Genomic DNA, 17070 nt, shown 5'->3' with positions numbered 1-17070 from the left:
GACAGGTGACTTAATTGAGATCTATAAGATAATCAGAGGGTTAGATAGGTTGGATAGTGAGAGCCTTTTTCCTCGGATAGCGATTGCTGGCACAAGGGGACATAGCTTTAAATTGAGGGATGATAGATATAGGACAGATGTCAGAGGTATTTTCTTTACTCAGAGAGCGGTAGGGACATGGAACGCACTGCCTGCAACAGTAGTAAACTTGCCAACTTTAAGGGCATTTAAATGGTCATTGGATAGGCATGTGGACGAGAATGAAATACTGTAAGTTAGATGGCACTTCTGATTGGTTCCACAAGTCGGCACAACATCGAGGGCCAAAGGGCCTGTACTGCGCTGTAATGTTCTATGTTCTGTTTCGTTCTTTTTATGATTACAGGTCTTTATTTATTTGTAGGATTGGATGTTACCTGACTAGTCCACTGTAGCTGTGAGTGCCATGTTGCCAGAAGAGTATCGTAGAATTCTGTTAGTTGGTGATTCAAACTGAGGTCACTCTGACACAGCTCCTGCCACACAGAGACCAACTGACTCTGCAAAACACAAAGCACAAATTCAACTAAGTCAATAATATAAGGTCCAATAAGAAACAGCACAAACCCAACTCAAATCCATTCTAGACACAATTACAGCTTTTCCCCACACTTTTACTAACTTTACCTTCCTCTGTCCTTCTCCAGCATATAGCTAGCATACAATCAATTCTATAACTTATGGAATGCATTGATATAAAAGATTCTGAATAGACTGGCATAGAGAGCAAGAATAGAGTAATCAATACTATCTCCCACTAGGCCTCAGCTCACCTCTCTTTCAGGTACTGTTACACAGGGCTTCCCCAGGACACGGGATCACACATCGAGACAGGGAGCACAAACTACAAGCTTGCTGGCACACAACGCTCACTCATTGTGAGATGCAGGCACATGGCGCTCACACTGGGACAGGAGGCACACACTGTAAAATGGGCTAGTGCACAGGGCCTCACACTGGGGGACAGGCTGGCTCATGTGGTCTGTGGTTGGGCCATGGGCCTGACTCATGAGTCTAAACTTTGTCCAACAGAAGGGGCTATGAGTGAAATCATATTCCAGGGTATATTTGGATTGACCAAAGAAGGAAAGCACTTTTAACAATCATCTGTCATGTCTGAAACAAAACAGGCTTGCAAAAAATTTTAAAAAACAATAGGGAACTTCTTCACCCCAAAAGACATCATGTTGCCCACTGCTCATGGCCCAGTCCTATTGATAATAAATTCCAATGTTTCACACGAACCCTGAAGATATTTCTAGACCTTGAACTTCAAATGGTTAACCCTTCTCTACACTTATTTCCTGCACTGCCTCAACCCTGTCATGATCTCTGGTTAGCCCTTCCTTTGAGTAATGGGAAGACAGTGCTTTATCCAACCTTGTGACACTTGTAGTAGTATGTTAGGAGCTGGGGCATTCGGTCCACTGCCACAAATACTTTCACAAAAAGCCGGGCCTGATCTGAAATGGAAACAAATACAAACAGGTAAATACCAGAATTACCCTCTCCCAGGTCTGTTTTTAAATCCTTTCCTACCCACACTATCTTATTAGTTTATCTTTTCAGGTGACTGCAAAAATCCCACAGGATAGCAACAGAGTTCAACTCAATGTCCTAGTCAATACGTATCCTTCAACCAACATCATAAAAAACAGATGATTCAGTCATTATTGCTGTTTGTGGAATTTGCTGTGCAAAATTTCCTCTGAGCTCCTTACATCAGAGTGACTTCACATTAATATTTTACATCTTGCAAAATATTACTCTGGTACATCCTCAAATCATGGAAAACATTATGGAACTGCAAGTTATTTATTTTCTTTGAGTTACTACTAGGGATTCCTCTGTGCAAGCAGCTGACCTTTCCAGAGGCATCTCCAGGGTCACTCATAAGGCTAAAGGAAAGGTTAAAGAGTTGGAGTAACCCAATACCCACCCAGGTTGGCACATCTTTGGTTGTCATTTTAGAAATACTCCAGAAAGACCATGTGGTGCAGATTAAAGCCAATGCTTTCTCTGCTGATTCTGGAAAACATTGTCACAATATGAAATTAGAGTCGAGAGTGTGGTGCTGGAAAAGGACAACAGGCCAGGCAGCATCCGAGGAGCAGTAGAGTCAACGTTTTGGGCATAAGCCTTTCATTGGGAATCCTGATGAAGGGTTTATGCCTGAAATGCCGATTCTCCTGCCTGACCTGCTGTGCTTTTCCAGCACCACACTCTCGACTCTGATCTCCAGCATCTGCAGTCCTCACTTTCTCCACAATATGAAATCATTCTGCTATGTATTAAAGAATATTGTAAAGTGTTTTCTACAGGCTTATCCACGGTAGCTATCTAAATTTAGTAACCACATTTTGAAATCATGAAGAAAGCCTGCTGGCTTATCACTCCTGCCAGCATTTTCTTTTAACGGCCATGCCATTGTCATTTCTCTTTTTCCAAGTCTGAACCTAATTCTTTTTGAAAGTTACTATTTGACATGATTCCGGAACTGTTTCAGGCAAGGAATTCTAAATTATCCTAACTTGTTGCATTAAACATTTCACTTCAACTTGCCTCCTGTTCTTTTTCCAATTGCCTTAAACCTCTGGTTGTTGATTTTCCTACCAATGGAAATGGCTGCTCCACATTTACTTTATCAAAACCACTCATGATTTTGAATGTTTCAATTATATCTCCCTGTAAGGAAAAAAATCCCAATGTCTCTCCAATATATTTATTTAAAAACATACTTTCAGAAGATGCAGGAAAATCATGTTCTATGAACATGATTTAAGCAGATCAAGGCGGCTCCTGGTTTAATACTGGAGTCAGTTGACTTTATCTGTAAAAGTACAGATTGTTGGCTATCTTACGTTTCTATTTCTGAGCTGTTCTGGGGTTTGCGAGGATGAAGAGATAAATCAATTCTTAATATGATCAATTAATCACTGACTCATGGTGTTCAGTTATTGGATGAAGGCTCAACTTGATCATGATACCTCCTAGTCAGAATGGCTCACTATTTTGGTTACTCAGGATGACATGTAAAGAATGGTCACTTGGGCAGTGCACAAGGCAGCTACTTAGCAGACATTGTGCAGAAGAGGAATGTAGCAGCTATTGGAAAGGGACCAAGGGTGAAAGCAATATGATCACCTTAGACAAGTTTTATCAAATATACCTTTGTTCTCAATGTTGAAAAAAAAACACACCAGGTTATAGTCCAATAGGTTTATTTGGAAGTACAAGCTTTTGGAGCGCTGCTCCTTCGTCAGGTAGCTATTGGGGCAGGATCATAGGACACAGAATTGGTGTCCTATGATCGTGCCCTACGAGATGCCTGATGAAGGAGCAGTGGTCAAAACCTTGTACTTCCAAATAAACCTGTTGGACTATAACCTGGTGTTGTGTGATTTTTAACTTTGTTATGGCCAGTCCAAAACCAGCACCTCCACATCATTTGTTCCCAATGCTCCCAATAGTTTCAAAAGATCATGGAAATGAGTTAGCCTATTATCTTTTGGTAAAATCTTTGAAATCTTGCTCCTTCTATAATTAAACTCTCCATATCAAAAAAAAGATCGTGGCATCTTCAAAGTTCATATCCTGATGTCATTAGCACTCCCTGCATTCTGTTCTCATTGTGTTTAATCAAAATTTGCTCACTGCTAGCCCCTGCTGTTTGGTCCCTGATTTTGCATCTAATTTTTTTATGGAAGGTTAAAAACAGATCAGTTGCCAGTGTTTTTTTTCTGTCTCTAAGCAAGTTGGTGTCCCAGTTTTGTTCATCCATGCTCTCTAACACACACTACCTCCTTGTCCAGTAACATCTCAATTCTAGAATTTTCATTTTTTACTTCCAATTCCATCTCACTCCACCCTATCTTTGTATGTTCTTCCAAACCTGAAACTCTCCAAGATCCTGTCTTCTTTTAAGTCCAGTCTCTTGCGCATCCATAATTAGTAGCCATGCCTTCAGGCATCAAGGCCCTTAATTCTGGAGTTCCTTATCTGAACTCCTCCGCCTTCCTTTAAGATTTCGTCCCTTCCTTTAAGATTCTCCTTCAAACCTATCTCGTTCATCAAATCTTTTCTTGCTTATTCAACAAGTCTTTATGTCGCTCTGTGTCAATGTCATTCTCTTATGAGTACTTTGGACATTTTATTGTTTTAAAAACACTATACAAGTGCAAGTTATTGTTCATTTTGAAGCAATGGTGGACATAACAGTGCTAAATCTTACTGTGTACAAAGTGAATACTCCACACAGCTCTCATAGGAACAAGATCACTCACCAATAGACTGAGAATTGAATGCAGCCACAATCTGTGTGCTTGCCATGGCTTCCAATCGATTCTTTAGCGCCTCGAGGTGAACGCATTTCTCTGAATAATCTGGTGTATCGACCAGCATAGCCAAACTGTTCTGCATACTTGTGAGTTTGGCTGAGATAGTCTCAATGTCCTGTGGGGAGTAAATCATTTCCATCACTCTATGCCACCATGTTAACAGTATTCACCCCACCGTGGATCGAAAAAGGCAGTGGTATATAGCAAACCTGAGGTCCCGATCAAACCACTGCAGCAGAGTGGCACACATTTTAACAATAGAAACCATCCTGCTTTTCTAGAGTGAAGTGGGAGGTAGTGTTGTTATTCAACAACCTCTGCCATTACATCCTACCAACAGTTCTTCATTGGTTGGCCCTTTCAGAAATGCAGGTGAGTGGAGGTCTTGACAATGATGGTCATCACAACACAGCTCAAGTCTATCATCTTGGATGCATGTTTACACCCTCATACACATACAGATATGCACATTTAAAAAAAATATATCCCTGACACAGCCCCCACAACAGATAAAGCACAAGGTGATGTCACTTGCTTGCCTGCACCAAGAGCATTGTGGTACTCTTGACATTTCCTGCTTGATTGAAATCCACAGCAAAGTTCAAAACACAAAGTCCCTTCCTAGTCTTTACAACACAGCACAACATTTTTTGCCATTTGAACTCAGATTTATTTGAACTTGGCACTTGATAATGCAGCATTTCCTCAGCACTGCACTGTCTGTGGTCTCCTGGATCATTTCCTGAAATCTCCAGTTTAGATTTTGAACTCATGTTTTTCTGAGGTCAGAGTGCTATCCATTCTACAGCATATAATCACAGAGTTTTGTTTAGGTTGTTGTATTTCATCAGTGCCCATGGCAGAGACCAGAAATTCATGCCTTAGGCCACCTGAACTAATATCAAAATGCAGGATGGGACAGCAAACTGCCAGTTCTACACCCTCATCCAACAGCATTTTAATATATTGCAGTCTGTCTGAACTTTCTGATAGTACTGGAGTGAAACAGTTTTGCTTCTACCTGTGATTTCAGTGTTTCTTCAATGTCAGCACTGAGTGTACTCCACTTGTCAGCCTCCTGCAATGCCTCAGATGCCGCTTGCATTCTGGACTTTACTTCATCAAGCTCGACCAATACCTGCAGCACACATCAATATACAAGCAAACACAAGGTGAACGTTGGAAAAAGGAGGAGCCCAGCTGAAAATTCAGCCAGTATCTTTTACTGATAAGCTCCTACCAAGTGGTGTGTACTCACATAATAGAGGCACTGGAAAAGGAGAAAATATGTTTCACAATGATAACACCAAAACTGACAGGCATAGTTATTAAGAACAGCAAAACAGTTTTGAGTTATTTCTCTATAAAAGACTAAGGGATGAGCTGAGAAAGGTTTACAAATATAATGGAGTTTACTAGGGTAGATGTACAGAAGTTGTCTTCACTTGTGGAGGAGATGACAACTAAGTGCCATAAATAATACAATTGTCACCAATGAATCCATTACTGAATTCAAGAGAAACTTCTGTACCCAGAATGTGCGACCACTTGGAATATTTGATTCTATAGCTTAAATGCATCTAAGAGGAAGTTCAATTAGTATATGAAGGGGAAAGGAACCAAAAGATGTACTGATGGAGTTAGATGGAAATGGGATGGGACTTATGTGCAGCATAAATACCAGTGAGGCCAAATGGTTTGGCTCTGCCCTGTACATTTGATACACCTTCTGTGATTATGAATATACCACAGGAAACAAAACAACTACAACTGAGCCAAACTGACAGAGGGGAGCATTCTGTTCACATCTTTTTCCTTTTTTTCCCCTTCTCTTCCTCTCCCTCTTGTCCTGAGATTTTAAAGTGTTTTTTTGGATAAGGAAACTTACCTTGGAACAGCTGAGAGCCAGAGTGAAGTAGGCTGGAGGCATGGAACACTGTGAAGTGGCTGAGAACTGGAGCAAAGCAGGCTGGAGGCCTGGAGCAGAGTGGCTGCGAGTTGGAGTGAAGCAGGCTGGAGATATGGAGTGGAGCATGACTGTTGTTGGATTGGGGACTGGCATGGGCAGTCAGCGGTTTGTGAGGCTGGTCAGAACACATGTGGAAGCCCCTGCACTGATTTACCACAATGTAATGCTTATCTGCATGTTATTTACCTGACTAATGTTTAGAATCACTTAAGGTAATGCAGCTTTTTCTCTTCTTTATTCCTTTTTTGTATCTAAGATTTGTACCTAAGACGGCGCCATGAGATGTGACATTGTAAACTTTTCACTGTACTCCTGTACTTGAGTACATGTGAAAATAAAGGAGGTTCTAACTCTAATTCTGTGGGAAGAGAACTCTTGTAGATGTAAAGAAGTGAAAAACAGGCAGTTTGCATTTCAAGCATGCTAAACATGCAGTAGTGAGTTGGCATGAAAACAATGCAAGCCTCAAAACGTTTAACATCCTTACCTGCATGGACTGTGCTGTGTCCTGTTCAAATTTCCGAATATCTTCTTTGACAAGGATCATTTGCTCCTTCAGAAAGGAAGCTTCCTGTTTCAGAGCTTCCAGATCCCGGAGAGCCCTGGGCATATTCTGTAGTGCTTGGTGACTAGTTTCTGACCAAGAGAGATTATAAAGAAATAGGCTAATGCACATGTTACACAACGAGATATTTTGAATCTTGCATGACCTGAAGACTGACACATCAGATGGAGAAATCACAAGAAGAAGGAACAGGTGCACCAGAACAGACGTGTTGCTATTCCACAAATATTACCTAAATCCTGACACACTCTCAGGGAACCCCTGTAAACACTGACACACCCAGGGAGTCCAAGAAAATACTGCTACTTCCCAGAGAATTCCTACAAATGCTGACACACTCCAGGAGACCCCTGCAAATATTGACACTCCACAGGATCCTCTGTAAATACTGCACTCCAGAAGATTCGTAATAAATGATGAGATGTTCACCAAGGCTCCTTAGAAAGAATCTTCCACAGTCACTACCATCAAGTATAAGGACAGCATATATATGGAACACCATCACCTGCAAGGTCCCCTCCCAGCCACTCACCATCCTATTTGTAAATATATCGACAATCGTTCAGTGTTTCTGAGTCAAAATCCTGGAACTTACCTCCAACCCCCTAACAAGTGTTAGGTAAGGAGTAAATGTCTGGGTATGGGTGGGTTGCGCTTCGGCGTGTCGGTGTGGACTTGTTGGGCCGAAGGGCCTGTTTCCACACTGTAAGTAATCTAATCTAATCTAATCTAAACATGGTGGGTCTACCTAAACCAAATGGACGGCAGAGATTCAAGAAGACGTGATCTATATGGACTTCAGTAAGGCGTTCGACAAAGTTCCTCATGGTAGACTGGTTAGCAAGGTTAAGTCTCATGGAATACAGGGAGAACTAGCCATTTGGATACAGAACTGGCATGAAGGTAGAAAACAGAGGATGGTGGTGGAGGGTAGCTTTTCAGACTGGAGGCCTGTGACCAGTGGTGTGCCACAAGGATCGGTGCTGGGTCCACTGCATTTCGTCTTTTATATAAATGCTTCAGATGTGAACATAGGAGGTATAGTTAGTATGTTTTCACATGACACCAAAATTAGAGGTGTAATGGACAACGACGAAGGTTACCTCAGAGTACAACGGGATCTTGATCAGATGGGCCAAATGGCCGAGGAGTGGCAGATGGAGTTTAATTTAGAGAAATGTGAGGTGCTGCATTTTGGAAAGGCAAATCAGAGCAGAGCTTATACGCTTAATGGTAAGGTCCTGGGGAGTGTTGCTAAACAAAGAGACCCTGGAGTGTATGTTCATAGCTCCTTGAAAGTGGAGTCACAGGTAGATAGGATATTGAAGAAGGCGTTCAGTATGCTTTCCTTTACTGGACGGAGCATAGGAGTTGGGAAGTCATGTTGCGGCTGTACAGGATATTGGTTTGGCCACTTTTGGAATAGTGTGTGAAATTCTGGTCTCCCTCTTATGGGAAGGATGTTGTGAAACTTGAAAGGGTTCAGAAAAGATTTACAAGCATATTGCCACGTTTGGAAGGTTTGAGCTCAAGGGAGGAGCTGGATCGGTTGGGGCTGTTTTCCCTGGGGCATTGGAGGCTGAGAGGTGACCTTATAAAGGTGTATAAAATCATGAGGGGCATGGATAGGATAAATAGACAAGGTCTTTTCCCTGGGTTGTGAGAGTCCAGAACTAGTTTGGGGTTTGAAGGGAAAGATTTAAAGGGGACCTAAGGGGCAACCTCTTCACGCAGAGGGTTGTGTGTGTAAGGAATGAGCCGCCAGAGGAAGTGGTGGAGGCGGGTACAATTACAGCATTTAAAAGACATCTGGATGGGTAAATGAATAGGAAAAATTGCGAGAGATATGGGGCAAGTGCTAGCAAATGGGACTAGATTAGGTTGGGATCTCTGATCTGCATGGATGAGTTGGACTGAAGGATCAGTTTTCGTGGTGTACATCTCTATGACTCTAAGTCAGCTCACCACACCACCTTCTCAAGGGAATCTTGGTATGGGCAATAAATGCTGGCCTAGCCAGCAATACCCACATTCCATGAACAAATAAAAAAGATTCTTAGGGACTCCCGGTGAACAGTTATACGTTCTGAGGGACACTGTAAATGTCAACATATTCTGAGATGAACTCTAAATGCATGTAAAGTGTGACACACACCTTCAATGGCATTGTTCACCTCCTGAATAAACAACTGCAGCTTCATCACCAGCGTGGCAGCATGACTGTCAACCTTTCCGGGTTCTTCCTCCTGAACAGTCTTGAAAGCCCCATTCACCCAGTCCTTCACATCAAAATTGTCATCCAGAAATTTCGAGAAATCCATTCCGCGTGCATTGAAAAAGATGCCGTGGAAACAAACTGTACGTCGACAATATCCCAACTGTTCAATGATCTGCCATATGTCAGAGGAAACAAATATGTCAGTGTGATGAAAGAAACTGGTATTTGAATCGATAGAGAAAACTGAAAACAGTCAGTGAAAAAACAGTAATCAACAATGCGAAGTGTTCAAGAAAGACCAGTTTGAAACACAGGCTTCAGTTCTGCTCAGAGTTCCTTCATGCTCCATTTCTAGCACCATTTTCTTGGAACCAGGAGGAAGCCTTTTTGCCCCTGCATTATGCCCCTGGCATACAATGAAATCACTGCAGATCTGATCTTGGCTTAAACTCCCCTTTCCAGAGTCTGTTCCCCCTAAATCTTGACTTTCTCAGAGTTCAAGAATCTGACAGTCTTAGCCTTGAGTATATTCAATGACTCAGTGGAATAGAGATTCCAATATTCACAATTCTCAAGAGAAATTTCTCTTATTTTCCTCTTACATAGAGGTCCCTAGTTCTCAATTCCTCAATGAAATAAAACATCCTCTGAGCATCTATCCTGTCAAGTCCTCAGTATATTTCATTTCATTAAGAAACATCTTTTTCATCTAAACTCTAAAAATGACATATGATTAAATCCAACCTTTCTTTACACAACACTTCCATTTCAGGAATCCATCTAACGAATCTTCTCTGAATTGTTTCTAACATTAAGTATATCCATCTTTAAATAATAAACGTCTTGCCAAAGACCTGTGCAGCTGAAGGAAGACTTCCTGACTGATTGTATGTCATCCCCTTTCGCAATAAAGGAGACCATTCCATTTATCTTCCTAATTATGTGCTGAACCTGCCAACATTTTGTGTTTTACATCTGAGGTCAGCCCATTCTCTCTGTACTGTGGAGTTCTGCCATATCTCTCCATTTCAATAATCTTTTGCATTTCTATTCAACTTACCAAAGTGGATAACATCATATTTTCCACATTATATACCTATCTACCAAATTTTTGCCCATTCATTTACGATAACTATCTGTATATCCCTTTGCAGACTCTGCGTCCTTCTCACGATTTGCTTCCCTAACTTTGTATATCAGCAATTTTGGCTACAATATACTGGGGTCTTTATCTAAGCCATTAATATGAACCGTGAATATTTGAGCACCCAGCACGTATCCCTGTGACATCCTCTTGTTAGATTTGCCAACCTAAAATACCTAAAAATAACTACAACTACTTAGTAAAAATGACTCCACCATTACTTAGGTAGTGTCTCCCACCCATCCTCCTCCTATAACCAAAGAAAAGGTTCTGAGCGCCGATTCAGTAAGGTTACTAGTTTTTTTTCCCAATAGTCTCTTTGGGAATTCAGAATAGTGGGAATGGATGTTAGGGCAGTTGCATGCTCCTGCTGTAGAATGTGGGAGGTAAGGATCGACACTACTGTCCCCAATTACTTCACTAGTTCCCCACTGATATCATCTGCTGGAAGTGCATCCAACTCCAGCTCCTCGGAAACCATGATAGGGAACCGGAGCTGAAGCTGGATGAACTTCGGATCATTCGGGAAGTGGAGGGGGTAATTGAGAGGAGGTAGTGACACTTCAGGTACAGGGAGAAGGTAGGTGGGTTACGGAAAGGGAACAGGCAGACAATGCAAGGATCCCCTGTGGCCGCTCTTCTCAATAGCATTTTGGATACTGTTGGTGGTGGGGGGTGGGATTCCTACCAGGGGAAAACCATAGTGGCCAAGTCTCTGGCACTGAGCCTGGCTCTGTTGCTCAGAAGGGAAGTGGGGGAGAATAGAAAAGCGTGAGTGGCAGGAAACTCAATAGTTAGAGGAATGGACTTGATATTCTGTGGTCACGAACGGAACTCCTGGTAGGCATGTTGCCTCTCAGGTGCCAGGGTCCAGTATGGCTCTGATCGAGTCCACAAGATTCTGAAGGGGGTTGGTGAGCAGCCGGAAGTCATGGTGCACATTGGCACCAATGACATAGCCAGGAAAAGGGGTAAAGATCTAAAACATGATTTCAGAGAGTTAGATTGGAAGTTAAAAGCAGTACGAACAGAGTAGTAATCTTAGGATTACTATCAGTGCAATGTGCTAGTGAAGCGAGGAACAGGGAGCGAGTGCAGCTAAACACGTGGCTACAGGGCTGGTGCAGGAGGGAGGGTTTCAGATACATAGGTCATTGGGGTACTTTCTGGGGAAGGTGGGACCTGTACATGAAGGACAGATTGCACTTAAACTAGAAGGGCACCAATGTCCTGGGCGGGGGATTTCCTAGAGCACCTCGGGAGGGTTTAAACTAGTTTGGCATGGGGATGGGAACCAGACCTACAGATCAGAGGAGAGGGTAATTGTTGAATGGGCAGAAATAAAGTCTGTCAGGGAGAATACACACTTGATAGGATGAGTTAAGGTGTGTCTGTTTCAATGCAAGGAGTGTCAGGAATAAGAGTGATGAACTTAGAGCATGGATCAGTACTTGGAACCATGATGTTATGGCCATAACAGAGACATGGATTTCACAGGAGCAGTATTGGTTGCTGGATGTTCCAGAGTTTAGATCTTCTAAAAAGAACAGGCGGGGGGTGGGGTGGTTGGTTGGGTGAGTGAAAGAAGAGGGGAAGTAGCATTGTTAGTTACAGAGTGCATCACAGCTGCAGAAAAGAAGGTCATTGAGGAGGGTTTGTCTCCTGAGTCAGTATCATTGGAAGTCAGTAACAGGAAAGGAGCAGTCACTTTATTGGGTGTTGTCTATAGACCAGATCTTGGAAAGGTGCAGATATAACAGAATTGTTGTTTTGGGTGACTTCAACTTCCCCAATAATAACTGGAACCTCCTTAGTGCAGATGGTCTGAATGGAGGTGATTTTGTCACATGCGTCCAGGAAGGATTCTTGCCTCAATATGTAGATAGGCCAATTAGGGGGAGGCCATATTAGATTTGGTGCTAGGCAAAGAGGCAGGCCAGGAGTCAGATCGCTCGGTGGGAGAGCATTTCAGTGACAGTGACCACAACTGCCTCACCTTTACCGTAGCCATGGAGAGGGATAAGGGCAGACAGTGTGGGAAGGTATTTATTTTGGGGAGGGGAAATTATACTGCTATGAGACAGGAGCTGTGGAGTATAAATTGGAAACAATTGTTCTTCAGGAAATGCACAACAGAAATGTGGAAGTTGTTTAAAGAGCACTTGTTGCGTGTATTGGATAACTTTGTCCCACTGAGACGGGCAAGGAATGGTTAGGTGAAGGAGCCGTGGATGACATGAGCAGAGGAGCTTCTCGTCAAAAGGAAGAAGGAAGTTTACTTAAAGTTGAGGAAGTGAGGATCTGGCACAGCTTTAGAGGATTATAGGGTTGTTCAGAAAGAACTCAAAAATGGACTGAGGAGAGCTAAGAGGGGGCCCAAAAAAGTCTTGGTGGAAAGGAATAGGGAAAGCCCAAAGGCATTCTACACATATGGGAGGAATAAGAGAATGATCAGAGAGAGTAGAGCTGATCAGGGATAGTGGAGGAAACGTGTGCCTGAACTCTGAAGAGGGAGGCAATGCTCTAAATGAGTTTTTTGCTTCAGTATTCACTAGAGAGAGGGACCTTGTTGATAGTGAGAACACCATGGACCAGGTTAATCAGCTTGAACAGATTGATATTAAGGAAGTGGATTTGCTGCAAGTTCTGGGAAGCATCAAGATAGATAGGTCCCCAGGACTGGACCAGATATATTCAAGGCTACTTGGGGAAGCGATGATCTTTGCATCCTCACTCTCCACAGGAGTTAGTACCGGCTGATGGGAGGGATGGTTGTTCTTCTGTTCAAGAAAGAGAATAGGGAAATCCCTGGGAATTACAGACCAGTCAGTCTTACATCTGTGGTAAGAAAGGTACTGGAAAGGATTCTGAAAGATAGGATTTATGACAATTTGGAAAAACAGAATGATTAAGGATAGTCAACATGGCTTTGTGAGGGGCAGGTCATATGCCTCACAAGCCTTATTGAGGTCTGTGAGGATGTGACGTGCCAAGTTAGCAAAGGTGGAGCAATGGATGTGGATATACATATGGATTCAGGAGGGCATTTGATAAGGTTCCCCATGGTAGGCTCATTGAGTAGGTTAGGAGGTATGGGATTCAGGGAAATTTGACTGTCTGGATACAGAATTGGCTGGTCAAAAGAAGACAGCAAGTGGTAGTGGATGGAAAGTATTCTGCCTGGAGGTTGGTGAGCAGCGGTGTTCCGCAGGGATCTGTTCTTGGGCCTCCGTGTTTTGTAGTTTTTATGAATGACTTGGATGAAGAAGTGGAAGGGTAGGTTAGTAAGTTTGCCGATAACGGCAACGGTTGGTGGTGTTGTAGAGAGTGTCAAGGGCAGTTGCAGGCTACAACAAGACATTGACAGGATGCAGAGCTGGGCTGAGAAGTGGCATATGGAGTTCAACCTGGATAAATGTGAAGTGATTAATTTTGGAAGGTTGAACTTGAATGCTGAATACAGGGTTTAGATTAGATTAGATTACTTACAGTGTGGAAACAGGCCCTTCGGCCCAACAAGTCCACACCGACCCACCGAAGCGCAACCCACCCAGACCCATTCCCCTACATTTACCACTTCACCTACCACTACGGGCAATTTAGCATGGCCAATTCACCTAACCTGCACATTTTTGGACTGTGGGAGGAAACCGGAGCACCCGGAAGAAACCCACGCAGACACGGGGAGAATGTGCAAACTCCACACAGACCATCGCCTGAGGCGGGAATTGAACCCGGGTCTCTGGCACTGTGAGGCAGCAGTGCTAACCACTGTGCCACCGTGCCACCCACAAATTAAAGACAGGATTCTTGGCAATGTGGAGGAACAGCAGGATCTTGGGGTCATAGAGTCATAGAGATGTACGCATGGAAACAGACCCTTCGGTCCAACCCGTCCATGCCAACCAGATATCCCAACCCGATCTAGTCCCACCTGCCAGCACCTGGCCCATATCCCTCCAAACCCTTCCTATACATATACCCATCCAAATGCCTTTTAAATGTTGCAATTGTACCAACCTCCACCACTTCCTCTGGCAGCTCATTCCATACACGTATCACCCTCTGTGTGATAATGTTGCCCCTTAGGTCTCTTTTATATCTTTCCCCTCTCACCCTAAACCTATGCCCTCTAGTTCTGGACTCCCCCAGAAAAAGACTTTGCCTATATACCCTATCCATGCCCCTCATAATTTTGTAAACCTCTATAAGGTTACTCCTCAGCCTCTGACGCTCCAGAGAAAACAGTCCCCGGCCTGTTCAGCCTCTCCCTTTAGCTCAAAACCTCCAACCCTGGCAACATTCTTTTCTGAACTCTTTCAAGTTTCACAACAGCTTTCCGATATGAAGGAGACCAGAACTGCATGCAATATTCCAACAGTGGCCTAACCAATGTCCTGTACAGCAGCAACATGACCTCCCAACTCCTGTACTCAATACTCTGACCAATAAAGGAAAGCATACCAAGCATCGCCTTCACTATCCTAGGTACCTGCGACTCCACTTTCAAGGAGCTATGAACCTGCAGTCCCTAGGACTTTACCATTAAGTGTATAAGTCCTGCTAAGATTTGCTTTCCCAAAATGCAGTACCTCGCATTTATCTGAATTAAACTCCATCTGCCACTCCTCAGCCCATTGGCCCACCTGGTCAAGATCCTGTTGCAATCTGAGGTAACCCTCTTTTCTGTCCACCACACCTCCAATTTTGGAGTCATCTGCAAACTTACTAACTGTACCTCTTATGCTCGCATCCAAATCATTTGTATAAATGACAAAAAGTAGAGGACCCAGCACCGATCCTTGTGGCACTCCACTGGTCACAGGCCTCCAGTCTGAAGACCAACCCTCCACTACCACCCTCTGTCTTCTATCTTTGAGCCAATTCTGTATCCAAATGGATAGTTCTCCCTATATTCCGTGAGAACTAACATTGCTAATCAGTCTTCCATGGGGAACCTTGTCGATCGTCTTACTGAAGTCCATATAGATTGCATCTACCGGTCTGCCCTCATCAATCCTCTTTGTTACTTCCTCAAAAAACTCAATCAAGTTTGAGAGACATGATTTCCCACACACAAAGTCATGTTGACCATCCCTAATCAGTCTTTGCCTTTCCAAATACATGTACATGCTGTCCCTCAGGATTCCCTACAACAACTTGCCTACCACCGAGGTCAGGCTCACTGGTCTATAGTTCCCTGGCTTGTCCTTACCACCCTTCTTAAACAGTGGCACCACGTTAGCCAACCTCCAGTCTTCTAGCACCTCACCTGTGACTATCAATGATACAAATATCTCAGCAAGCGGCCCAGCAATCACTTTTCTGGCTTCCCACAGAGTTCTAGGGTACACCTGATCAGTCCTGGGGATTTATCCATCTTTAACCGTTTCAAGACATCCAGCATTTCCTCCTCTGTAATATGGACATTTTGTAAGATGTCACCATCTATTTCCCTACAGTCTATATCTTCCATATCCTTTTCACAGTAAATACTGATGCAAAATACTTATTTAGTCTCGCCCCCATTTTCTGCGGCTCCACACAACGGCCACCTTGCTGTTCTTTGAGGGGCCCTATTCTCTCCCTAGTTACCCTTTGGTCCATGTACACAGATTCCTCAAAGTTGCCACCCAAGTGGTGGTTTGCCTTTCATAAACAGGGGGATTAAGCATAAGAGCTGCGAGGTTTTGTTGCAGCTCTACGAAACTCTAGTTAGACCACACTTGGAATATTGTGTCCAGTTTTGCACCTCATTGCAGGAAGGATGTAGATGCTTTGGAGAGGATGCAGAGGAGATTTACCAGGATGCTGCCAGGTTTGGAGGGCTTGTCTTATGAAGCAAGGTTGAGTGAGCTAGGGTTTTTCACACTGGAAAGGAGGAGGAAGAGAGGTAACTTGATAGAGGTGTACAAGGTAATGAGAGCCATAGATAGAGTAGATATCCAGAGAATGTTCCTGCAGAAATGGCTGTCACAAGGAGTCATAATTTAAGGTGATTGGAAGAGGGTATAGAGGAGATATCGGAGGTAGGTTCTTTACGCAGAGAGTGCTGAGTGGGTGGAATGCATTGCCAGCGGTGGTAGTAGAGACAGAGACATTTAAGCAACTGCTGGACAAGCACATTGACAGCAGTAAATTGAGGGGTGTGTAGGTTACGTTGACCTTAGATTAAGATAAATGCTCGGCATAACATCGTAGGCTGAAGGGCATGTACTGTGCTGTACTGCTCTATGTTCTATGACTCCTTATCTCAATTGTTTCCTGCTAGTTAGCCAAATCTCTATTATATGAATATACTATACCCAAAACCATGACTATTTCTCTACAACCTTCGCTATAACCTTATTGAATGCCTTTTGGAATTCCAAACACACCATATCTATTGATTCCCCTTTAACCACTCACAATCTCAAAGAACACCAACAAATAGAGTCATTGAGATGTAAAGCATGCAAATAGATCCTTCAGTCCAACTCGTCCAGGCCAACCAGACATCCTAAATTAATCTAATCCAATTTGCCAGCACTTGGCCCATATCCCTCTAAACCCTTCCTATCCATATACCCTTCAGATGCATTTTAATGTTGTAATTGTACCAGCCTCCACCACTTTCTCTGGTAGTTCATTCCATACACCTACCACTCTCTGTGTGAAAAAGATTCCAAATGAGTATCTTTCCCCTCTCACTCTAAACCTATGCCCACTAGCTCTGGACTCACCCACCCCTGGGAAAAGACTTTGTCTACTTATCCTATCCATGCCCCTCATGATTTTACGAACCTCTATAAATTTACC

At 43.3% G+C, this 17070-nt stretch overlaps 1 protein-coding gene across 3 annotated transcripts in view; it reads right to left on the bottom strand.

Moving 5' to 3' along the window:
* Window positions 1–17070, bottom strand: part of cog7 (component of oligomeric golgi complex 7) — a 59615-nt gene that overhangs the window by 38076 nt on the left and 4469 nt on the right. The window contains exons 2-8 of one of the 3 annotated variants that reach the window (XM_087997785.1): window positions 16025–16143; window positions 9066–9300; window positions 6833–6981; window positions 5398–5514; window positions 4323–4491; window positions 1420–1502; window positions 417–539 (exon numbers count right to left, since the gene is read on the bottom strand). In XM_087997785.1, the coding sequence (XP_087853911.1) occupies window positions 417–539; window positions 1420–1502; window positions 4323–4491; window positions 5398–5514; window positions 6833–6981; window positions 9066–9231 (807 nt within the window). In that variant the 5' untranslated portion in view covers window positions 9232–9300; window positions 16025–16143. The remainder of the gene's footprint in view (window positions 1–416; window positions 540–1419; window positions 1503–4322; window positions 4492–5397; window positions 5515–6832; window positions 6982–9065; window positions 9301–16024; window positions 16144–17070) is intronic. The other 2 variants (XM_043711681.2, XM_087997786.1) reach the window with 2 other exon arrangements.

The sequence above is a fragment of the Chiloscyllium plagiosum genome, unplaced genomic scaffold (assembly GCF_037043375.1).
Source record: "Chiloscyllium plagiosum isolate Xiang-an unplaced genomic scaffold, Cpla_swu_hap1 HiC_scaffold_20, whole genome shotgun sequence".
Classification (NCBI taxonomy): Eukaryota; Metazoa; Chordata; class Chondrichthyes; order Orectolobiformes; family Hemiscylliidae; genus Chiloscyllium; species Chiloscyllium plagiosum.
Note: the sequence above shows the minus strand (reverse complement) of the source record. Positions and strands in the feature narration are given on the sequence as shown.